At 34.8% G+C, this 26,809-nt stretch overlaps 1 protein-coding gene across 1 annotated transcript in view; it reads left to right on the top strand.

Moving 5' to 3' along the window:
• Positions 1 to 26,809, top strand: part of MPP7 (MAGUK p55 scaffold protein 7) — a 240,377-nt gene that overhangs the window by 168,670 nt on the left and 44,898 nt on the right. The window contains exons 7-11 of the mRNA XM_074324831.1: positions 8,731 to 8,812; positions 9,356 to 9,441; positions 12,161 to 12,235; positions 12,428 to 12,624; positions 13,094 to 13,158. Of these exons, the coding sequence (XP_074180932.1) occupies positions 8,731 to 8,812; positions 9,356 to 9,441; positions 12,161 to 12,235; positions 12,428 to 12,624; positions 13,094 to 13,158 (505 nt within the window). The remainder of the gene's footprint in view (positions 1 to 8,730; positions 8,813 to 9,355; positions 9,442 to 12,160; positions 12,236 to 12,427; positions 12,625 to 13,093; positions 13,159 to 26,809) is intronic.

Genomic DNA, 26,809 nt, shown 5'->3' on the forward strand with positions numbered 1-26,809 from the left:
TATATTGATAAATGCATTGGACACTCTTACCCCAAAAAATGTACAGATATGTTTGCTTATTATGTAAGTAAGTTTACTGAGTCCCTGAAGCTCATCCATGGACATTCTAGGGCTCCCTGCGTTCTTGGCTAAGACTGTTTAATTTAGGTTATACCTTTCTGCTTTTTAGCTGTGGTTATAACTCTGTGTTGGTGACCCAAATATCTCTTGATTTTTATGGTACACTTAATCAGAATAGGTGATACTCACATTGGATGTAGAAAGAGGTATCTCATGGACTATCACCACAAAGTGACTAATTTTTGGTGGATTCTGTGCATCTGTTTGTCAATATGAAATACATTTTTTGTTTTGATAAGTTCAGCCTATTAGGGAGATAACTGAAAGACCATCTTCAGGAGCTCAGTAATCCATTAATAATTTCTTTGATCAGTCATAGTTTTCCCACGGCAGTAGTTTTTGGTATGTTGGTTTGGTGAGCCAACAAATAGTCATCAGCAACATTTAAGTCCCATGCCTCCTGATGAAATAAGATCTTCAAAATGTGTATAAAAGAAATTAGGAATTTACTACATCAAGGTTTTACAAAAGGTTTAACTGGACCTACTGTAAATTAGTTTAAATTTAAACAAATTGAATGAGGTATATAAAATAACCTAAAGTTGTGTTATAATTCATTACTAAATATATTCTTTAGCTTTAATAAGCATGTAGCAAGTGAAATAATTAGACCTAACTTTGAGGTGGTGATTTTTCAGCTATTACCCTCTTTTGTTATAGCTTATATAATATAGTGTGTTTAAAATGAGAATCTGAACTAGGATGGTGGCAAGAGTGACATGTTACATTTGATAGGTCCATGAAAATCTTTGAATATAGAGGGCAATAGGAGAGAGGAAGTCAGCAGTGCTACAGGAGGTTTATATTTAGGTGACTGGAAGTACTGTACATTCAATTAGCAAGAATACAAGGAAATGCATGGGGATGAAAATGACTAATTTTCTTATGGTTATACTGAGCCTGTGGAGCTATGCAGGTACTAGGAGGAGGTTAGATATTTAGGGAAGAGAACCAGGGAAATTTCTTTAAAAATAAGTTCAATTGGTTAAGTTGTTTTAAAAAAAATGAGTATTTCTCATAAGCATAAGTATGTTTTCCATGTTTATAATATTTGTGTATTTGGGGGAGATTATAAGCATTTCTCAAAACTGTTCAGTTTATTAGTATATTATGGTATAATTTGGCAACTTTGTAATATACTTAATAGCATTTTCCTCTCCACGTCACCTTAAATTTGGGTGTTTATAAATTTTAGCTCCATTTCATTTTATTCTTAATTCCTATTCTACTTATTTGCCTATTTTTGCATGAAGTTTAATTATTTTCTCTCTGATACTCAATTATTTTAAAGTAAAATAGTAAAAGCTTTTTCCCCAAACATGCTTTAAACTCTAGTTTAGTTTTCTCCAATTAATGCGTCTTAAAATAATTTTGAGTTCTTTCAAATTGTTTTACTTTAAAAAATTATTTTATTCAGTGATGTTTTGTCTTCTTCCGAGTGAGCCACAATTTGATTGTGTGATTTCTGTTAAAAGAGCTGTGTTTTAAAAATACTGGGGATGCCAAAAAAATGTATACACATTTAATGTAACATCTCATTATTATTATTAGTTTCAAGTGTACAAAATAATGTAATAGTTAGACATTTACACACATCACAAAGTGATAACCCCCTCCCCCAATCAACTACCCCTCTGACATCATATACAGCTGTTACAGTTCCACTGACTCTATTCCCTATGCTGTACTCCGCATCCTGTGACTATATATATATATTAAATTATAGTTGACATTCATTATTATTCAGCTTCAGCTTCAGGTGTACACTGCAGTGGTCAGGCACCTACACTGTCCATTAAGTGGTCTCCCTAATAAGACAAGTGTCCATCGGATACCCTACAAAATCTTTACAACATTATTGATTATATGCCCCAAACTGTCTTTCGTATCTCCATGGCAATTTGTGGGTACCCATTGTGCTTTCTAATCCCCTCACCTTCTTCCTCATCCCCACCCCCCTCCCATCTAACAACCCTCAGTTTTTTCTCTGTATCTCTGAGAGACTGTAAGATAACACCTCTTAATGTATATACATTTTAAGAGACGTTATCTTAAAATGTGTATAATTTTTTTTGGATCCCTCTGTAAATAAAAACTTCATATAGAAAACAGGACTTTTAATTGGAATGAAGAAATTCCCAAAATTATGTTGAGATACATGACAAAAGTATTAAGATTTTAAATGTCATTTTAACATTGAAGTAGGAAGTCTAGTAAGGAGAATTCCTTGTTTTGAACTTTTTAACATTGAAGTAGGAAGTCTAGTAAGGAGAATTCCTTGTTTTGAACTTTTTCTCACCCAAATGTATAATCAGTGTATTATCTTCAGTTTGACAATTATTGTAAAGGTAAAGTAGGGTTATTGGGTAAATTTAAAGTTTAAAAATGAACTGCCAGAAAATTAGAAAATATTCATTTTTAACAAACTTGTCATTTTACATTTGTCAAATGTCATTTGTCAGTTTGGGGAGGTTACTGAAACAACCACAAAACTGCCAAGAGGGGAAGGAAGCAGAAACCAAGAGAAGACTGAGTCTGAGGCATCTTTAGGAGAATGAGTCAAGTAGTAGGAATCAGAATTGGGTGAGGGGAGGAAAGCAAAGGTGAAATACATTTCTATCAAATGGATGGTCAGGAGCTATTTGGCAAATGAGTCAGGAGAAAAGGCCATACAATTTAGCAATGAAAGGGTTGAGTGATCGGCATTAAGACTGTAATTTTGTTCTTAGACCCAGGTATAATGTGGTGAAGTGAATACTAAGCTTGCATTAAATGACCTAAGTGGGGGTTAATATGGTGTCACTTATTTGCTCTATATCCTTATAGCAGCAAGTCACTTAACATCCCAGCCTCAGATTCCTTATCAGAAAATTAGGAGCTGTACCTCTTTGAGAGTGTTTTAAGTATCACTGAGATATAATGTTTTTGAAATGCTCTGTAAGTTCTTATATGTTATGCAAACATTATATAATGTCATATAGCCTATAAAGTAGAAATTAGATGACAACTGTTTAAGCAGAGGATGGTTTCCTGGGAGAAGAGGCAGTGAATAAAGATCTTACAGGCATTTGTAATGGAAAGGGAAAACGGTAATAGTTTGAAGGGAGGATGGAGAAAAGGATTGAGAGAAGGGGGAGAAAAGGATTGGTCAGGATGCAAAGAGCAAAGCTCTCCTCCCTTCCTTGTGAGTGTGGAGCAGTTTATATTTGTTTTATCCAGAAGATTAATTTTTAGACAAGCTTAAGAATATGAAATTCTGTTAGTTGGTAGGTGGCTTTGATCCTAAATTTTCAGTGTTTTTGCATGGGTGATCCTCTCAGCTCTTCTAGACCAGTGGTTCTAAATTGCTCTATTATAGAATTGCCACAGGTGCTTACTTAAAATGTGAACTTCTGGGCCACTATTCCCAAGAGTCCACATCAGTAGATTTTGGGTGGAGACTGGGTATCTAGATTTTAAAAAGTGTCTCAGAGATTTTTGATGCAAGTATTTGGTAAACCATACTTTGAAAATACTTATCTTAAAGGTTCAACATGAAATCGACTATGCTACCTTCTTAAGGAGGTCTTACAATGTTGGCAGTGTTATAGTACACACAGTTTTTTAACTCCAGGAGATCTTGATAACCCAGTTCTCCTTTATAAACCATTTTATAGAAGTAGCAACAAAAATCTAACCAGAATTTTAACTTCTCAGTCTAATCTGAAGCTCTTTATACTCTTATTTTTTTGTCAAAATCACATAGGATAAATTCAAATCCTGTGCATCAGGACTGTCAGCTTTTGCACAATATTACATATAATGTGCTCTATTTTACTAAGTTTTGATCTCTTATTTTTATGCAAGTATGTTGCACTAGGACTACATCAAGGAATAGTGATGATAGGTGTTTAGAAAACAGTATGGAAATATACCGAGGTGTGATAAAAAATATGGTGAATATTTAAATTAGAAAAAAAAAACAATTTTATTACAGTGAAAGACACTGCTATTAATTTACCTCAAAATACTCCCCCTCACTTCGAACACACTTATCCCATCATTCTTGCCACTTTCTGAAGCAGTTCTGGAAGTCCTCTTTAATTAATGTCTTTAGTTGTGCTGTCATGGGTGCCTGGATGTCCTGAATTGATTCAAAACATTTACTTTTCATTTTGATTTTGGGGGAGAGCCAGAAGTCACACGGTGCCAGATCCAGTGAATAAAGTGGATGAGGACACACCATAATGTTTTTATTTGACAGAAATTTCCATACCAGAAGTGATGGGTGACACAGAGCATTGTTATGATGGAGGATGAAACCGTTTGTCCATTTCTTAGGCTGTTTTCTACCCACGTTGTTTCTTAAACACTCTAATAAGCCCTTATAATATTCAGAGTTTACTATAGTGTTCCTGGGTTACAAACTCAGCTCACACAATTACATCAAAGGTCAATAAAAAACAATTAATATCACCTTGATCTTGATTGATGTGCTTTTTTCATATGAGGAAAACTGGGTAATTTCCATTGAGAACTCTGAACCTTGGTCTCAGGATCATAGCCATAGACCCAAGTTTCATCTCCCATGATGACATGTCTTAAAAAGCTGGAATCTGAAGTGGCTCAATCGAGCAACTCCAACGAAATTGACAAACGCCGTTGCTTTTGTTCGAAAGTCAAAATGCATGGAATAAATTTTGCACTCACTCACCTCATGATCAAATCTGTTGTTAAAATACTTTGAACAGAACCATAAGAGATGTTCAGATCCTCAGAAATTTCCCTAATAGTCAATCGCCTGTTTGATCAAATCATTTTGCTTACTCTTCAACGTTCTCTTGGGTTTCTTATTTGAAGGACTCCCTGTCTCTCCTCATCTTCAATCTATTCACAACCATTATGAAATCACACTTGAAACAGTTGTAAACTGTCTTTATGTTCACTGCACCATCACCATAAACTAATTTTAACATTTCGTGTATTTCTTTAACACTTTTTTCAAGTTTGAAGCAAAATTTCATGTTAATGCGTTGTTTGTGATCCATGATTTACAGCACACTTTAAAACACACCTTCTCTCAACCGTAGCTTACACTCGACTGACTGCACCCAACAAGTTGAAACTTGTCACACACTGTTACTAAGGTGCAATGCGCGGCTTCCCGTATTGAAGATCCCTGCCTTTCTGCTGGATGGCACTTGGCAGCAGCATTCACTGTATTTTGTGATCCCACTTAGTAGATATCTTCAGGAATGAAGGGATCCAAAAGAAGGTTGAATTGTGCCAGTATCACATAGAAAGTGAGATATCATTCCTCAGGTCCATAGTTTACCATCCAACGATAGGGAGAACCAGCAGATAGCAAGTGTATTGTATTCCAGGGTATACTCATATCTATAACAAAATAACCTGTAAGTGTGGAGTGCTCTTTGTTATCTACACATTCTGGAAGTGATTTCATCCAGCCCATGGCTTTAAACAACATCTGTATGCTGGTGACTTCCAGGGCTGTTTCTCTTCCAGATCTTTTTTTCTGATTTTTAAATTTTTATGTCCATTTGTCTACTTGATATCTCCATTTGGATGTCTAATAAACATCTCAGTCTTCACATGTTCCCAAGTAAACTGGTCTTTGTCCCCAGATGTGTTTCCCCCATAGAGTTCCCCTTCTCAGTTGATGTCAATCCCATCTTTTTAGTTGCTCAGCCAAAAACCATAGTCGATCTTTGATACCTCCCTGTCTTTCCCATTCCATTTCCAATTCATTGGGAAATCCTTTTGCTCTACAATAATATACCCAGACCACTTTCCATTATCTCTCCTCCTTCCTGTCAGATCTGAGCCCCCCTCCTCTTTCTCTTGGATTATTGTGACAGCCCCCTATTTGTTTCCTTGCTGTAGACATTGCCTTCCTTCACTCTTTTCTTAGCACAGTACGTACAGTGATCCTTTTAGATTGTGTCGCTCTTGCTTTTTAGAACCCTGCAGGTTCTCCCTGTTTTCATTCAGAGTAAATTTCAGAGTCCTCACAATGACCTACAAAGCTCTGCCTCATCTAGCTCCCTGTTACCATCTGACCTTACCTCCTACTGCTTCTCCCCTTTTACTTTACTCCAGCCACACTGGATTCTCTTCTCTTCCTTGGATGTTTCATTCACAGCCCACCTCAGCACCTTTGCCCTGTGTGTCTTCTTTCTTTCCTTTAGGCTAACTCCATGTCCTTCCAGTCTTTCTGTACTCACATGTTATCGTTTCAATGAGGCCTATGTCTTTACATCATCTTCTCCCTACCTGCCCTGGCACTCCTGATCTTTCTTACCCTGCTCTACCTCCACCATCCCCATAGTGTTTAATCACCTTCTGACTTACCGTATAATTATTTTGTGTTGTATTTATTGTCTGTCCTTTCTGTTAGAATGTAATATCCATGGGCAGTGGGAGCAGAAATCTTTGGTTTTTGTTTTTGTTTTTTGTCACCATTGTATTGTAAGCCCTTAGAATAGAACTTGGCACATAGTAGGTTCTCAGTAAACATTTGTCAACTTCATTGAGTCACAGAATAAGTCAAAGGGAATAACTAGCATTAAGCACAATAAATAGGACGGCCTTATACTGAAAAACAGTATACCCATAGTGGAAAAAGATTTGTCCCAGTCCTAGTTCTGTGTTATAAACCACACACAAATTTTGTGGGTAAAACAATAATTTATTGTTATCGCTCATAGTTTTAGAGGTTGGCAGGCTCAATTAAGTGGTTTTTACTTGGAGCCTCCCACATGTAGTTATGTGGTGGCTGAAACTGGAATCATCTGAGGGTTCTTTCATTCCCATGACTGATGCCTGGGGTAGGCTGGGGGCTGGTGCGGCATCTCTTTTTCCAAGTGGCATCTCTACTTGGCTAGCTTGGGCTTTCTCACAGCATGGCTGTAGTCATGATTTCTTACATGGTGGCTGGCTTCCCATACAGCAAGTGTTTCAAGAGGCCCAGGTAGTTGCTGCAAGCCTTTTTGTAGCCTTGTATACCTCAGAGTCATTTTTACCATTTGATGTGGAAATATGACATACACATACAAAGAGGGAAAGGATCAGTGACCTCCATAAGTTCAAGGTTCCACAAGTGCAATGAACTTAGGCCTTTATGAACAAAAGGTTATAGAAAGATAATAGGGTAAGCAGGTTTGAATGGTAATTAAAATTAAGAATAGCAATTCTGATCAGTTTGCCTTTGACAAGTCCTGACTTTACTGCACACCAGTTGTATGTTTTTGGACAAATTATAACCATTTGGGATTCAGTTTATCATCTGTAAAATATTGATAAGTAATATTAGGTTAGTAGACCCTTCTGCCATTAGGCATACTTTGCTGGGAAAGTTTTGGATACATTATTAAGGAAAATGAAAATTGATCTAACCAAACTAATTAGTTGTATTAACAATATTACATTTCCAGTAATCTTGGTTACAAGTTAACTGTTTAAAAGCAGAAAATACCAGTAATTGTCGAGTCTAAGGTTTATGACCATAGAGATGCTCATTCAAGTCTTTGGCCTGAATGCATATATAGGTGGTGAAAAACACCACAAAATCACGCTATCACTTAATTATTTGGTTTTTACTATTGTAAGATATGTATCTGATAGCTGTGATATATAAAATACACTTACTACAAATGGATTTCTAATTTTGTTTACAAACTTATTTTTTAGTGATAGAAATGTATTTCTTGACATACTTGAGAAAAAAAAAATCAATTTTCTTCTTTGGGGTGAATTCTGCCACCACCTACTGTAATCTTAGCCCTGTGATGTGATGTGGAATGGCTTTTCTAAACCAGTACCAGTTTCTTGGAAAGGAAAGTCATGAGAAGCCTTCAAAGTAACCATTTGTGCCTGATGTTCTTACAAAGCAACATTCAGTTAATCTGCTTCTGAACATCCATAAATGAAGAATTGCTGGATTCTTTTTGAAATTGTTTCCTAACCTTATGCCAAAATGTGAGTTCTGTTTGTACCAGGGGACAATCCTAGTACATAAAAACCCTGGACTAACAGTTCTTTCTTCCATTAATTTATATTAGCCTTGGGTAAGAAATACAGCTAACTTTGGAGTTTTAATTTTTTTCTTTATTGTTATCACTGAGTTTCTTTATTATAATAGTGTAATAGAAGGATCCCTGAGCTGAAAGTCAGATGACCTGAGTTTTGTAATTTATGTAATTTATTCTATTCACTTACTCATGCCTATGTATCGTATACCTTCTTTGTGGAGTATTTTAAAAATAAATGAAAGGAGGAAATGTTTTAAAAGGGTAAAAACAAATAGTATACAAATACAAGGTATTATAGTGGAAAGAAGATATGTGTCCTTTCCACAGTGTTGAAGAAGTTAAAGACCTCAAAAACCTTTAAATTTTGCTGAAAACTTAGTGTGTATGGTAGAAAGTTCTGCACCCCGTAATGAGCATTTGTAAGACAAATGGCAAGATGTCTATTCTTCCTGCCTCATTCCTTTAATTTTTTTGTAGTTGCTGTTTTCATTTTTTCCAGGTGAATGTCTTTACTTCTGCCTCCTCCTTCATATTAGCAGCACACACATTTACCTACAAATACTTTTGTTTTTCTTAAAAGGGAGCCACCATTAAGAAAGATGAGCAGACTGGGGCAATCATTGTGGCTAGAATCATGAGAGGAGGGGCTGCAGACAGAAGTGGTAAGAGTTTAAATGTTAAGTGAATATAGACAAGTCATGTTGAGTTTTATGTGTAATATTTCCAATGTATAACTAAGAGGATAATAATCTTTTGATGTAATACAGCAAAATAGGAAATAAGGTATTTTCCTTTGTGTTGAAATACGGAATTGAAATAAATGAAAAATAAATCTCTCTCCACTTTCTTAGTTTACGTGGGCTTCCAAAGTTATATTAAGACTTGTTTCAGTGTTTTCTGATTTAAAAGGTACTACTAAAAGCATGCAACCTTTAAAAAAAATAATTCTTTCATAAGATGAAAATAAGGTGCATTTCTAGACACAGAGCAAGATGCTCTTGTCATTTCTTTGCCAGCATTATTGTGTTGTCTTGATTCGTTGCTGTAGAGAGGCTCAGAATCTGAAACCTGAGAAGCATGAATGTCTCCTTACCAATCCTCAAATGTTTTAAGGGAACAAAACAATGCTTTAAGTATGAACACAATTGCAAATTAGTTACTTTGGTAGGTAACACTGCTAATTTACCAAATTTGCTATTTCTCAGGTCTTATTCATGTTGGTGATGAACTTCGAGAAGTGAATGGGATACCAGTTGAGGATAAAAGGCCTGATGAAATAATTCAGATTTTGGTAAGCTGAAGTTGTATTTTAAAATTGCAATAAAAACGAAATTGAATTACTATATTTCAGACGTGGTTATGATATAGGATTTGGATTTAGAGGTCCAGGGTTTGAATTCCAGCCCCATCACTTAATTGCCATGTCTTTGGAAAATACCTTAGCCTTTTTATTGTCTCAGTGTTTTCATTTACAAAATGAGAATAAGAAGAGATAAATATCTCACTGGAGTGTTTTGAGAATTAAATGAGCTAATGTATGTAAAGAGTTTATTATAGGGCCTGTCTCAAATTATGTACTTAATAGACACCATTTACTCTGTTGTTGGTGATGCATTTATCTTTCTCTTTCTCCCATTGACATAGCCAGACTATACGCTATACTTTCCAGGCATATAAAATAGTAAAACAAATTTAGATGTCTTATGAAATCTAGGACAGAACGAAATTATGTTAGGTCTTGACAATATTAATTCTCAAGTTCATTTGTAAGCGTAAAATGAAGGGACACGGTCCCTGTTATGTATGGAAACATATTATAAACCTACAGAAATAAAAAGAAAGTTTGGCATCTCAAAGTAGACCTCAGTATATATGAAAAATTAATATATGATTATGATGGCATTTTATATTAGTGGGAAACAATGAAATCATTTCATAAATGGTATTGGATTTATGATGATTCAGTTAGAAGAAATAAAGCCAGTCCCAATGTTATAGCACACACAAAAATAAATCCCAACCAATTAAATATTTAAGTTTTTAAAAAAATCACAAAAAGTTGAGAAAGACTTTAATGATAAGAAATTCAAATAGAAAATAACTGAGATGACTATAGAATTGAAAATTTTCTATATAGAAAATGATGCCATACATAAAACTTAAGAGATAGAGATTGTAGGGACAAAATTTCAGTATGCATGATAGAAGGCTAATACTTTAAGGTATGAAGAGTTCATAAAAATTAGTAAGAAAAATTTACAGGAAAATTGGCAAAGCATATGCACAGAATTTACAAAAGAAAATGTGATGTCTGAAAAATATTGGATTGTTGGGTATTTAAAAGCTTGATAATGTCTAGAGTTAGCCATATAAATAGATATGTTTATATGTCTTTAGTAGTAGGATAAATTAATAGAGCCTTTTGAGATGGCTATTCAAAACTATCAAAATTTTAAATTTGCATACCTTTTAATCAAGAAATTCAATTGTTGGGAATTAACCCTAAGAAACTTATTTGGCATATGTGTATAAACAAGATATTTTAAAAATAGATTTAGAAACTATCAAAAAAGTTTCATTGATTGAAGAATCATTTATCCATATGATGAATAACTGTGGAGCAATCACAATGGCTGATAGACATATGTGACTTAATAATAGTAATCATTGCTTACATTGATTGAGCCCTTAATGACACTGTTCTAAGGGCTTTACATATATTACCCCCCACACACACACAAACGAAGAATGGGAAGGGATTACAGAGAAGACTTTTTTGCTTTCTCTCTACCTATACAATTTAATATTATATGAATTCTTACTAAGATTTGTGAGTTACTTTTATGTTAAGCACTAACAATGATATGACCATTTTGAAATCATTTCTTTATAAAATTTTGATATTTGTACTATTAAAACCCCATGTTACTTGAGTCTATGCTGTGCTGGAGCTCCTTCTCATGTTTGTAACAGCTCATTCTATGCAACTCTTCCCAGCTTGGCTTTCAATGACTTCACACTGGTAAATTGAAATTGGCTATGGTGGGAGTATTTATACCATGGAAATTGGCAAACAATACAAATCGGGGCCTTTTTTTTTCCCTTTCTTTTTATTTTTTATAAAACAGAATCCTGGTTTACCAGCACTCCATTGATAGTGAGCCTCAGAGAGACCTACCCATTTTCCCCTCTCCCCTCTCTCCTTTCCTTCCTTCCCTATCTGCCTCTTCTCCCCCTCTCTCATTCCTATTAAATATGTGCCAGATATTTATTGCTTTCATGGAGCTTACAGTTAGCAGGGTAACAGATATTAAGAAACAATTCTATAAATAATTATTTAGATATTGTTAATGATAAATGCTAGAGAATGACATGAGAGTTTATCAAAGGAAGACCTGTTGTCTGAGATACTCAGCTAAGAGTTATTGGTATGGCTGCTTGTTCTAATTAAATTGGAATACTCAATCCTTTCATTTTTTAAATGAATCTATTACATTTGGTATTTCACTCACCAGACTATAATAGAGATGAATATTCTTTATTATTTTTTCTGATGAGCATTGCAACTAATTGAATCATATATTTATATCCTCATTACTGACAATATAGGTGTCTTGTTTCTAAAACATGGATGCTAATACTTAAATGTAATAGTCTCAATCTTGCACATTATCAGTTCTCAACAGTTATTATTGTCTATAAGTCACTGTGCATATTCTGTGTTTCCATTTTCGAGTAACTTGACATGGATGGTAATATATTCATTGGCATTTTAAAAGCGCACAGGAGGTAAAAGTGGATTTAGTAGTTTGTTTTTTAAGTTATTTGACAAACTTTAGTGCTTTCTCATGTTACAGGAATTTCTACAAAAATAGTTTCCTCATTTTGATCTAAGAGTAGAAACCCCAAGCTTGTAAATTTCAGAAACATTTAGTTTTCTAACTTATTTTGCCTTCTTTCTCCTTGGCTCTAGAAGTTTCCTTATAACCCTTTCTTTCCTCTGATATCAGGCTCAGTCTCAGGGAGCAATTACCTTTAAGATCATACCCAGCATCAAAGAGGAGACACCATCTAAAGAAGGCAAGGTAATTATTCCTTAAAAATCTTTTTTGTAGGGAGACTAGTGTTTTTCCATCTAGTGCACATCTTCTTTGTCAAAACAAATTTATTATAATATTCTATTTTTAAAAAATTATTCTTAAATCAGAGTTTGAAGAATGTTGGTGATTTCACATTTTAAAAAGTATTTATTCATTTTAAATGAAACTTTCTTCCAGATGTTTATCAAAGCCCTCTTTGACTATGACCCTAATGAGGATAAAGCAATTCCATGTAAGGAAGCTGGGCTTTCTTTCAAAAAGGGAGATATTCTTCAGATTATGAGCCAAGATGATGCAACATGGTGGCAAGCAAAGCATGAAGGTGATTCCAATCCCAGGGCAGGCTTGATTCCTTCAAAGCACTTCCAGGAAAGGTGAGCTACTGGCAAGTAATGATGGCCTTTCTTCAAGTGACCTTTTGTTCTCTGCAAAATATCACTCCAGCATGGTTGTGATAAAATAAGCACTAAAACCTTGCCTTAGAATCCTTTATCCCTCAGGTTTAGATTTCTGTTTTGTCTAACTAACTATGAATAATGACCAAAAATAATATGACAGTACCAGGTCATAGACGGTTTTTGTTACGAAGCAAATGGAAAATAGCACATAATATCTGAAACTGTATTGATGTGAAAGACGGAAAAGAAGAGTGATTTTGGAGTGGGGATAATTTATAAAAATTTGAAAGTAGAGGATTTATTTCTTAATTTGAATAGATTGCATCATGTTCATTTCCCCCCTAACTTTCCATTTTTTTCCTTAAGACTTTTAATATCTTGGTGTTATATTAGCCTTGGATCTGGACTGAAAATTGATAGGCATATTGACCTTCTTTTTCCCCAGGAGATTGGCTCTGAGACGACCAGAAATAATAGTTCAGCCCCTGAAACTTTCCAACAGGAAATCATGTAAGTTTGTTAATACGAATTCAGAATAACCAAATCTTGCTGTTTATTTTTGACTATTTAAAGCAGGTATTTGTGGTAGAATGAGAGATCATATTACCTTGTGATAGCTTTTGGAACATCATTTCATAGGAACCAAACAAATAAGAAATTCATAGTAGGAATAGAAAAGTGAATCTTTTGAAGAAAGGTGTGTTTGGAGTTATTTATAATAAACCCATGACTCATTCTTTAAAAAAAGAACTAATAACTGCTACACTGTTTGATTTATGAATTTAGGTATTTTACAAATGTAACTGCAAATGCAGCTCCTTTATTTCTCCAAAGCCAGGAGGTTTGGATAAGGTATTTTTTGGTGAAGATTAGGGGGAAATATCCACCACATTGTTGGGCACAAAAGCAACTGTGCCTGAGAACAATTAATTGTTCTTCCTTTTAGTTTCTTGTTTATCCAGAATCATGGTAACTCTAGCCCTTAATTTGTCTGTTTGGAGTTATTACCAGACTAGACTAAAAGAAAGTAAGAGTAAGAAAAAGGATGATGTGGGATTACTAAAAAAGATAGTGTAGATTTAGGTGCATTTTTTTCTTTCTTTCAACCTACCCTTGTCTTAGCTTCTCATTACTTCCCTCTTTTCTCAAGTCCCCATCCCATAAATGTTCTACTTCATCTCTTCTAAATGTTTCATAGTTCTAGTTATTTTAAGAGTTAAAAAAAAAAAAAAAAAGCTCTTTGTTTTCAGTATGGAAATTGTACATTAAAAGGCAAAATGAGCAAATAAATGATCCTGGAATTTTACACCAACATCTGTTTTTAGTATTGTTGCATTTTTCACATCTCCTGTTATTTCTGTCAGTTTGTAGAAGCTTATAGCCCAGGAATGACATTATAAGAGAGCCAAACTACAGTCGGTATAAATCTCCTAAACAAGCAAATACTTCAAGTGCAGCACTGATTCAAAAGCCTGCTTGTTCTTGCTTCACTGTCTGAGCAAAAGGAAAAAACACTTGTCATACAATGCCACATGTATTGTGACATCAGAAAGCTTAAAGTGTAACCAGAACATTGCATTATTTTAAAGTGTGATGAATTTTCACTGGTAACTCATCTAGTTCAAAGGGTCTCTGAGGCATCCACCTGACTTGCTCTTTGAGGGGTTTTTAAACTTGGGGCTGGCACATTTCTAATATAGTTGGTGCACGTGGGATAAAATATGTGTAGCTAGAAAATGAAATAAATGTGATTATACTTGAATATGATTCCAGCCTCAAATTTGAGTGTTAGGCAACTTCAAAATGTACAATTTGATATAATTATGAATTTTTATTTATTTCAAAATTTTGATAAATATGTTTAAAGAAACATACAAAATGGATAGATTGTCTTTTTAATCCCTCTCCCCAAACTGGTTTCAGTATAAACGTGTGTGAATGTGAGGGGGGTGTGCGTGTGTATGTATGTGTGTGTAGAAACATTAATTGTAGTGGAGGCTTTTTGTCTGTTGACTTGCATAATTTCTTTTATATGTTAATACTTCAATATTTAAATCTGAGTAATATTTATTCCCAGATTTATCTTTACTGAAATGTCCTCTTTAGGATGTTTTAGTGTTTTTTTTCTTTTTCTGCCTCTTGAATACCATTTAAAAATGCTTACTGATTCTTCTTTCACCCTTTCTTTCTCTTTTCTGTCTACCTCTTTTTTATTTAAATTTTTTTTTTTTTTTACTAGATTCTGATTCACTGAGAGATGAATTGTTTGTTCCCATATACAGATGTTCTTTATTTTTAAATAAAAATAAATCTGGTCAATATTATCCAAATTAAATCAGTAGTATATAGTATATATGATCTTGTTCAGAGAGACAGTATATGTCTATGAAAATTAAATAGAAAGCTAGTGTCTTTATTCTAAAAGAATTAAAATTCCATTTGAAATTTCTTTGATGTTGTCTCAGAAACCCCTAAACTCAAAAGTTATGCAAAACTCATTGTACTGGTTGTGAACATTTTTAAAGGTATTTAAAAGCACTTTGTTTTATAACCTGTGTATTTGATAGTGATTCTTTATATAACTAAATTTTGTAAAGGCCATCTGACTGAACACTTCCTGGACTTCAACATTTGGTACTTAGATTTTTGGAATAGGACATTCGTGTTATAATGCTCTGTGCTAAATTATAGAATAAGGCTCTGAAAAAAACCCCAGAAAGTTGATATAAAATCTTTTATCTTTATGACTTTGAATAATTCATAGAATAGGTTTTAAGAAAAGTTTTTTATTTAATGTAAAATTTCTAAAAGAAGAATAATTCCATCATGTTGATGTTTATAAGTTTATGAAAAAATACGCTGATAAAAATTTTCTGCACTAAATTTTTATAAATGCATTTAAAACCTAGGAAGATATTGTTAAGCATTGAATTTAGAATAATAACTTTAGTCGGGTAATAATATGTACCAAATTGGCCAGCTAACTTTTTTCACAAAGTTGTTGCTTGTATTACTATGATTTTACTCTTTATTTGATTCACAGTGTATCATCATAACTAAAGTTTGCATGGAGGAAAAGTTCATGGAAGATGGCTCTGGAACTATAGGGATTCAGTTAATGTCAACATAGGAGTTAAGAAGGAATGGAGAATCCCAGTCCTATTATCTTTGCTTATATATTTACTAGAACACTGGATCCCAGCTCCATAGTAAATAAAATCAGGAGCCATGATAATACTGACTACTTTGGATATATGGTAGATAAGGGAAGGAAAAAAGCATAATGGCTTTAAAGCTCAAAGTAGTTGGTATTATGCAAAACTCTTAAGTGTGTTTGGTGTTCATTTTTGATGCTTGTTTTTTTCCCCTCCCTTATCTACCATATATCCAGAAAGTAAGCTTATCGAGCAATATAATTTGCCTTTTAAAATGAAGCATACCTAAAAACTAAAACATAAGCTCTCAAAAAAATCATTCCTAAATCTTAGAAGCTTGGTATAGGGACTCACCTTTTCTTTCTCCTCTCCTATTTTTTTTGGAAAATAGCTCATCCAGCAAAAAAATTATTAATAGAATTTTGTGTTCCCTCCCTCCCTCTTTCATCCAATGATAGGATCTCACATAATGGAGATTATGTCACAGAGACACAGGAGCAGGCCAGGAAGTCCGATAGGTTTTTCTTTGATATGACTAACTTTTAGATTATTACATGAAAGACACAGGTTAAGTGTTTTGGAAATGAGTAAGAGGGTATCTTGTGTCTCAAGTAGCATATAGGAGGGGTTTTCATGACAATTGGCAGCTTGCAATTTGTGTGTCGATATACTTTAAAGTACTGTATGATTTTTCTGCCAAAAGCTTATTTTTATAGTTTAGTTTCATATGTAAAGCAATATGATATCACCTAACTTTTAAAAAGAAAAATGAATTTCTTTGATTACTTGAAATATTGTTCGTTCCCTTTCTATTAAAATCAAAGTATTTAAGAATTGTCCTCTGAATATCATAAACATTACTTTAACTTCAATTTATATTTAAATCCAGTCTGTATGGTGTTTTAAAAAGGCTCTTATTCATATGGTGTATTTTATGGCAGAATATCCAAGTATGATATTTATTTAGAGTGCTCAGTTTCCTTTTTTAGTTATCAAAGTACAAATGTCTGACAATGTCTAACACTGCTGATTGAATAATATTCATTTAAAATTTTTCTGTGACAAAATAGCTCCTACAGGATTCTTGTAATAAAAAAATCCTAAATGTATACTTTTTTTGACCTTTTGAAGATTAGAAGGTAAAAATACAAAATGTTGTATTTTAAAATTTGTTTTAACAAGTTGTGATTGTTATCATGTGGGTAAAAAAGATCTTTAACTGCAGCCAAAGTATGTCCTTTCAAAAAGGGTGTAACCAAGTTCATTCAGAGACAGGCATTTTGTGGATTGAAGGTCACAGCCTACCAACAACAGAATTTAAACACTGAGTAAATGAATGAATTCACTCTACATGGTACCAATATTTTGGAAGGCCAAACATTGGAGAATTATATATATATATATATATATATATATATATATATATATATATATATATACACACACACATACACATACACATACACATACACATACACATACACATACACATACACATACATATAATATTACTCCACAGGTTGTTATAATCCAGCTTTTCAAGCTGAGTAAGCTCCTTTCTCCTGGCATCTTAAACGATGTCTGTTTAGAATGTTAACCCATAAAGTTAATTCAAAAATTAACAAATGGATGGCTTATGTTCTTACATTTAGTTTGTCTACAACTTTGTCAGTCATTTTCTTAATATTGGTGGGATTTTGTGTAGCAGAAACATGGGGTTTTAAAAAGATACCAAAGTTCACAGTTTGTGTGGAAAGAGGTGAGGATGAACTGAGCTGTAAACTGCACTTCTGATTACTTAATGTCATGAGATGATTGAGGTGAAGGCCTTTCTAATTTTATTGCTCACTTTTTGTCTCAGTAAACCGTATTCTCCTTCCATACATGAAGATGTTGCTTATAAAACACTATCAGGGGATGTGCTTTTAGCTGCTCCATATGAAGGTTTCTAAGTCATACTGTCTCTTGCCTTTTGTCCGGAACACCCAGTGCCGTGCAGGTAAGAGAGTTGATTAATGTTTAGGGGCCTGGTTAGTGGTCATGGCTTATTGCAGACCTGTAGGCCGAGATTGCAGTGAGAGGTGGAGGGTGTTTTAAGAAAGCAGTTTCTAGAGTAGGAATTTAACTGCCCCTGTGAATAATAGCGCATCTAGAGAGATGCAGTTTTTCCACTTGTCCAGAGTGCCAGACGTGCCCCCTCAGCATAGCATCCAGCAGCAGGAAGTTCTCCTGCCCTGTAGTGCAGAGTTCATCAAATGCTCTTCATGAGAGCCTTTCCACTCTGTTCTCTGAAGACAGCAGAATAGCTCTTTGTGACCTGTTGGCCTCTCTTCTGTGCTTTTTACAATTTTCCCATCTTGCTCATCAGTGCTTGACGAGGTAGAGAGTGGACTCCTGCTGAGGCCGGGGAGAGGAGATGGCCCTCCTCCAGCTCTCCTGTCATGAGAAATACACTTGAGGGCTTGAAGCTTCAGGGCTGGGGCCAGGAGGCTGGTGTGGTGGGAGGCGGTGGGCATAGACAGGAATCTTGAAAGAAACTTATTTCCCTTGACCTCTCTCTCCCCCAGCTCCTATTTTCTGGCTTGCAATTTGAGTAATTAAGAAGTGATTTGGGTGTGACGGTATAACATAGGAGTTAAAGACTCGAGCCTGCAGCCAGACTGCATGTGTCCAAATCCCAGTTTTGCCATTTCCAATTGCTTCGTTTCTCTGTACCTCTGATTTCCCATCTGTAAAATGAGGATAATAGTGTTGGCTTCATAGAGTTGTTGGAGAATTAAATAAGTTTACGTATTTAATGTGTACAGAACAGTACCTTACCATAGTAAGAATCATGCACGTATCCCAACTCTCTTCCGAGATCAACCTTGTATGTAGTTTTCCTGTTTGTTCAAACTTGCAAATGCGTGTAAGGAAATGTGTCTTTGCTTTTCCTGCTGGATGTCTACTAAGCGTGATACTTGCTATTGGAGATATATGTGTGTGTTTTATTAAGCTAAAAAAATTCCCTTACTATTTTTGTGTGGAAGAAATACTTTTTTGAGAATTTATGCAGTATATCCTTTTATTAGGATATGAAATATACATATACTATATGTAATATATATATTAGAGATGTTTATTTTTATTGTGGATTGGCTTGTTTTTAATTTGGGGGGTTGTGTGTGTTTGTGTGTGTGGCATGGCTTTTATGATCTACTTTACGGGGCTGGTACTGGTTCTCTAATCAGGGGTGCAATACTCAATCTGTCTTGTTGTTCCTATCAGAAATGCACTCTCTGTTTAACAATCTCCATTATGGCGGAGTGTCTGAGATTGCAGACTAATCAATCTTATTATTTCTACCATGCCTAGTTGTTTGGCTTGGCTAATCCATATAGCATGGTTTATTGTTTGTTTTCTAATAATTTGTTTTGATGCACATTGTATTTCAGAGCTAAGAATTGAGTATAAACTCACAACATGGGTGACTCATAATATGAGCCTGAATAATAATGATTTGCTCATCGTTTTGCTAATACTGTTCAAATACTGTACAGTTTGAGGAGCCATAGGTATATGAAAAGTAAAAATACCATGGTATACAATTTCTCCTCAGTGTTTTCTATGACTGCCATTCTGTAGTTTAGAGACATAAACAAGCAGAGAACTGTTCTGATCAGTCCAATTCACTCTGTAAGGTCATGTAGCAAAATATGTTCTACCTTGACTCATGGGTAGATGTTGCTTCTGTTAAACTGCCAGTTCTTTTTCCACCTTTAACTGAAGGTGAGTTTCCTAAGTCAAACTTAACTCTTATTGCTGACCTATTAGTAACTCAAACATTGTTTAGGATTACTTTTTTAAATACCTTTCATGAAATAATATATAGACAGAATGAAAAATAAAAGGTTCTGCCGGACTCATTTGACATGTGTAATAAGTCGATAATTGTCAGGATATTATTCAACTTATAGGATATTTAGACATTTTATGGGCCAGATTGGTTGTTTCTAAAAGGTTATCTTCTTTTTACTATTTTTATCATGAAATATCCTGTGTTGAAGAGACACATTAGTTTACACACAGAACTGTTCTATGAAAAATAAGTATGATCCCCTTACTGAGGATATTATTTTGAAAAAACACTGACAGTTTCTCATTATATTTCCCATTTGGGTATTTAATAAGCTATATGAAGGCTTTGTGCTTTTACTGCTTAGGTATGTACATTCTTTTTAGACCAAGGCTACAGTGCAGTCTAAAATGTAGTTTTTCATAACTTTTATTTATTTGTTGATTAATAATTTTGAAATATTTAAAATACATTTGTTTTTTTTCCTTTGGCTTTTCTAAGATGAGGAAACAGTTGAGTGTGGTAGGTGGATTTTTTTTTCCCTTGGATGCAACATCTTCCTACTTTAATTGTATTTTCTGCACATTTAATCATTTCCTTTCTCATTTTTTTTGTGCTTCTCAGAGGAAATGAAAGGTACATGTACAAAAGCTTCCCTGCATAGTCTAGTAATTTTATTTAGTGCACATACATGTGGGATTAAATTGAATATAACAAGCAGTTGATGAAATATTGTACATCCAGACTTCCACCTTGACATTACAGAACCAAAAATCATGGTTGGACTTTGTTTTAAAAAGGAATGTATTTTTTTTCCTTCATATAACAGAAATAGAGAAAGTAATCTGAAATAGTATATTATGTTTTTTTCCTCTGTCAGTAGTCTTCAATAAAGGTACATTAAAAAAATAATGTTATTCAAATATATTGAAAGACTTATATTAACGTAAGAATGTGGGGAAAATCTCAATTATTTGATTTCTGCACAAGCTGTGCTGTTAGTTCCAGAAGTACATTTATGTGAAGATTAGAGGCCTAAATAATAAGTATTCCTCTACTTACATAAGTTTTAAGACATGCATAGCCCAGTATTCAGTTAATTCCTAGAAATAATCAGTAGCACATTGTTTATTTTTAAATGTTTTCATCTGTTCATTTTTAAAACCAAAATAAAAATTGAAATATTATGCCTTTATTTCTTTCCAACACAGAATCTCTTTCTATCAAAAGAAAGGATGTATCTTAGTCTTAACCTTTCTGTCTAATCCAGTGAGCCAAAATAAGTGCTATATTTTACATATTATCAAAGAGCCTGACTTACAAAAATAAATTTACTTTGGGGATCAAGTGTTGTCATTTCCTTAACTGTGAAAGTATAAACGTCTCAGGCAAGTCTTTTCTAATTTTCTTGGAACTGCGTCAAGAAACCTCTGAAGAAGGTTGAAAAAAGAATTGCATGGTGTTTCAAATGCTACTTTAAACTTAAATATAAAACAAAATGTTTTATGTTAAATATAAAACACAATGTTTTATGTTTAAGAGTGGCATTGTGAGGGCTGTTCTATGCTGTGCTTTACATAATTGTTTTAAGTAATTTATTTTTTGCATCTGTGGCTGGGCTTCTAACTTCTGCTTTATTTCTTGGCTTTTGTTCTGTATGCTTTTACACTCCATCCAGAAGATGCTGACTATGCTGGTAACAACAGTGGAACCTATATAGGTGAGCAATTGGTCATGGAAAAGGATTTCTTTCTTTCTGTTGCTTTCTTCAAAACCATGATATTGTTTGATCTTAAATGAGCATATTTGCATTAGCATGTCCTGATGTTTAGTGGGGGGTAGCATGAACCTTTATATTAAACAGGCTCAATGGGTTGGACACAAAGGAATTCATAGTGTGCTTTGGTTATTATTCAAGAAGACTTCCAGATGCTATATTTTTGTAAATCATATAGTTTTTGAGAGAGGATGAAAAAGCATCTATTTGTGCTAAGTTGTTTTACTCCATTAACTATGGTATCTGGACTTTGCTGAATTATCTGGTTAGTTATGAGTTACTTGAAACTTCTAAGTAACTTATTTCTTCGTAAAGAACTTTCGGTTATGTTTTCTAATGATTTATTATTCCCTAACACTGCGCCCTAACTAACCATTGACTGAACAGCTCCAAATATAATGAAACTTTACGATTAACATGCTAACCTGTATTGGAAGGAAATCTTTCCAGTTGGGAGATGCCAAGAGATAGTATAAACAAAAATCAAGATACCTAGGAATTGTAAAGACATCAGAATTATCACCTGCATTTCCCTTCAGACCTTTCCCACTCTTGCCATGCATTGGCACAATGACAAGTTCTCTATTTGCAGTCGTGAGAGGTAATAGTGTAGAAACACAAATTTATAGATAACTGCTTCAACTTCTTTATTTTCAGATTAATATTGATGTATAGTCGACACTTGAACAACACAGGTTTGAACTGTGCATGTCCACTTATATGTAAATATTTTCCAATAAATATACAGTCAGCCTGGCGGTTTCACATCCGCCAATTCAATGAACCATGGATCAAAACAATATTTTTCATCCAAGGTTGGTAGTTGGCGGTTGTGTATGTATGCGTTGTTTTGTGCTGCTTTATAGAAGGGGCTTGAGCATCCGCAAGTTTTACTATCCATGGGAGTCCTGGAACCAATCCCCCGCAGATACTGAGGGACAACTGAGTTTTGGGGGAGTCAAAATTCTATATGGATTTTCAACTGAATGGAGGTTGGCACCCTAAACCCCCGTGTCGTTCAAGGGTCAACTGTATATGATCATATCTCTTGGTTATTGAAGAATTGTGCCAGATATTATATTTCGTACTTAATATATATTATTTCTAATACTGTGAAATTGGTGCTATTTTATTCACTTTACAAAAAGGACACCGAGGCCCAGAAAGTTTACCGGATTTACTTAGGGACCTGGAGACAGTAAATGGCCAACTGTGATTTCAAATCTACATCTATGTAGCTATATACCTCTACCCTATCCTTTAAAATATGTTGCTCTCTAGTTTTTCATTCTACAAAGAAAAAACCCTGTGCAGAAATATAGAGTATCCAGTTTTTAGTCTAGAAAAACTATAATTTATTAAGAGAGAATTGGATGATCAGAGAGAGGTTAAAATTTCACTAATTCTTTACTCAATTTCAGAATAACAGTGTGCCAGAATAACAGTGTTCTCTTTACATCCTCAGAAGCGTTAATAGCTTAAAACAGCAGCATTTAATTCTTCTGATTCTGTGGTCAGCTGGGCATTTCTGGCGTGTGTTGGCTTGGTGAGTCTGTGCAGTCTAGTGGTTTGGCTAGGGTCTGTTTGGTCTGGAGAGATGGGGTTGCTGAGCTAGGGGCACTTGTTTCTGTTTCATGTAGTTTTTCTCCCTCCAGTAAGTTAGTGGTCTCTGAGTTCCAGGGAGCAACAGAGAAAACAATGTCTGGTATGTGTGTAGTGCTGGTACGTTGAAGCCTCTGCTTACATCACATTTGCTAACGTCCCATTAGCTAAAACAGCCTCATAGACAAGCCAGAGTCAGTGTGGGAGGATACCACCTGAGAGGTGAAGAGATGGACAGCTGTGACTGCAAGCTTTTACGTCCCTTAGAAAGAGAAAGTGGGATAGCTACTCTCCCTGACTTTAAGGGCTTATACTCTGTCAATTAGGTGGTAAGTGTACATCCCTCCACTGAACAACTGGTGTAGAACGTTATCGGCTGAGTGTCACGTAAAATGCCTTAATTCAGAAGAGGTGATGATATTCTCAGCCTGAAGCAGTGAGGGACCTGGTCCCTCAAGGCATGGCGTTAAAACTGGGCACCATGGATTAGGGGGAATTATAGTTAGCAGCAGAGGATGAAGGTAGAAGCAATAGCACGGAGAGAGTTCACTGTTGCAGAGCACAAGGCATATTTAAGTTTGGGAGATGGGTAGATGGTAGGACTGAAAATTTAACGTGGCACTTAATAGTGTGAGCTCTTCAATGGCAGGCTCAGTAATTTACACATTTTTCAACAGTTTGCCTGATTTTTGCACTCACATTATCCTTTGTATAAAATTCTATCCAAAAAAACAAAATAATGGGTTTTTAATCTGTGTATCTCTTAAAGCATGTAGGAGTTTTATTAAATTCATATTTAATCAGTAGACATAAACTAAAGTACAAAAGCAAAGGTGAACAGTAAAATGGTTTTCTTTAGGGAGTTCAGAGAAAATGAGTTCTGATAGAATGTCATTGGCTCTGGCAACAACTCCATTGTTACGTGGAGTCACGGATCACAGCTGAGAAACAACTTTCTGGAAGCCAAATTGCAAGGTGTCAAGGATTAACAGCAGACAGTGAAAGAAAGGAAGCAGTTGAGTTCCAGATGGGTTTTTATATTTGAGTGTAGGAATATTTTAGTGGGAAAGGAAAATAAGATCAGTTTTATAGACAGAGATGATGGAAGTGATGGTAAAGGATTGACTGTCTGCGATAGGAAGTAATTGATTGAACAAAGCCCCGAAGCAGACTAGATTAGATGAAATTGAGACTGCAAGAGTACGTAGGTAAAATAATTTGTCATTAGCAGGTAAGTTTAAGCATTCAGATACCACATGACCCAGAAAAATGATTTCTTTGGAAAAGGCAGAGGGCTCTGTGTTCCCAGAGACCATTTTGTATCACCCAATTACAGATGAAAATAGGACACCATCTAGGTAAAATGGTAATATCATGAATCATATAATAATTTATATCAAACTGATGGATCACAGCCTTTAGGTTGTGTTTAGACAAAAGATACATTTTTGTTAGGCACAGAAATTTCATGTAAAAATTTCTGGCTCCTTTGACAAAACAAAAGATTTGACCTAACTAGATCTTCATTTCTTAGCGCCTCATAATTAGCTGGAGTTGAGTTCCAGTTGACTCCTTAAATAAAACAAGCTCTCCAGTTCAACACAGCCCCCACCATCCTTATTACTTGTCAGTACTGAGACAGCATGTCACTAGACATTCCCCTAACGTTATTGCTTGTATTATACTAATGAAGTATTCCTCTTTATCCATGATCTCAAATGTGGGGAAATAAAAGTAACCAAAGAGTATTTAAAGAAACATGGGACAACCTATTTCTTTGACAACTAAATGTTGTGCAAAATGTATTAGTGTTGACAGAATGCGACTTAAGTTTTTACTCCCTATCTCGACTCTATAGGCTTTTGAATTTGCAAGCCCTGATGATCCCACTCCATTCAACTCCTGCTCTTCATTTAGACCAGAAAGAAACTACAGTTATTCTTTCCATACCTTAATATGGCAAAGCGAAAAATATGGCCAATGTGTTTTAATATAAGCGCATCATGACATTATTTCTTTCTGGTCTAAATGTTTGTTCTGACACATGTACATTAAGAGACTACCATAGATTCATGCACTCAAAAGTTTGTTTAGCTATGACTGAGTCAAGGGAATCTAGCAAGGCACCTCAGAAGAGAAGCATACAATAAAAAGACTTTGTTTTTTTCATTAAAAGGATATGAGATAATAGGGTGCGAAAAGTAATAGTGTTTCTGATAAAAGTTCCTTCTTTTAAGGAAACACTTCAGCTGACGACCTCAGATTTGAAATTGCTTCTTTTCCAGAAAAAGAAATTTGATCACAGTCTCTGGTTTTATATATATATATATACATATATATATATTATATACAGAACTTCCCTACCTCACCCCACTCCGTTATCTGCCGTTTCGCTTTCCACAGTTTTTAGTTGCCTATGGTCAACTGCAGTCTGAAAATATTAAATGGAAAATTCCAGAAATAATTCAATACGCAATTCGTAAGTTTTAAATTGCTCTCCTTACTGAGTAGTGTGATGAAACTCCCACCATCCCACCCCATCCCGCTAGGGATGTGAGACATACCTTTGTCCCTTGTCTCCATGCTATGTACACTCCCTGCCCAGTTACTCAGTAGCCATCTCAGTTATCAGATCCACTGTCGCCATATCGCAGTACTTGTGTTCAAGACACCCTTATTGTACTTAATAATGGCCCAAAGCGCAACAGTAGTGGTGCTGGCAATTTAGATATGCCAAAGAGAAGTTGTAAAGTGCTTCCTTTAAGTGAAAAGATGAAATTTCTGGATGTAAAAACGAAGGGGAAAAGAAAAATCATAGGCTTAGGGTGCTAAGATCTATGGTAAGAACAAATCTTCTATCCATGAAATTGCGAAGAAGGAAAAATGAATTTGTGCTAGTTGCGCTGTTGTACCTCAGACGGCTAAAGTTACAGCCACAGTGTGTGGTAAGTGCTTAGTTACGATGGAAAAGACATTAAATTCATGAGTAGAAAACATGAACAGGAAATGTGTTCTGATTGATGGCAACATGTTGTACCAGAAAACAGAGCTTATGACGACTTCATTCAGCAGGGGATCCCCTGAAACGAGTGACAACATATGCATACGTTTTATTGCAGTATATTGTTACAATTGTATTATTAGTTATTGTTAATCTCTTACTGTGTCTAACTTATAATTTAAACTTTATCGTAGGTATGTATGTATAGGAAAACCCAGTATGTATGGGGTTTGGTACTGTCTGATTTCAGGCATCCACTGGAGGTCTTGGAACATATCCCCGGGAGGAAAAGGGAGACTACTGTATTATTTTATTCTAGTATATTATTACTTTGTTATAAATACATTCAGCAAATTGACTGTTTTGTGGAATTCTGTTTTCCCCCCAAAAGACAAATCCTCCAAGTACCTACAGATCTCATGCATTTTTAAAAGAGATCTCACAAGCAGCATACTAACATAAATGGCAAAATTGTTTTATGGTAAAAGTGTTATTTGATAACCACCTTAAATATACTGTGACTTAGTGCAATACTCTAACTTTTTATTAGTTTCTCTTTTTTTCCCCTTGAATTATCATTTCTTTGCCTATTTTTTTCTGCCAGGTTCTTTATCAGTCTTCTGTTAATTTGATGAGCTCTTTCTGTGTCATGAGTTGTGTGTCTGTATCCTCTGTTGTGTGCATTTACTTCTGGTCTTTTGGTTGGATTTTACCTTTTCTATGCAAGTTTCACAACATAGAGATATTTTAATTTTTATAGCCAAGTTTGTGAATTGTTTCCTCCCTGTCTT

Source organism: Rhinolophus sinicus, linkage group LG02 (assembly GCF_036562045.2).
Source record: "Rhinolophus sinicus isolate RSC01 linkage group LG02, ASM3656204v1, whole genome shotgun sequence".
Taxonomy (NCBI): Eukaryota; Metazoa; Chordata; class Mammalia; order Chiroptera; family Rhinolophidae; genus Rhinolophus; species Rhinolophus sinicus.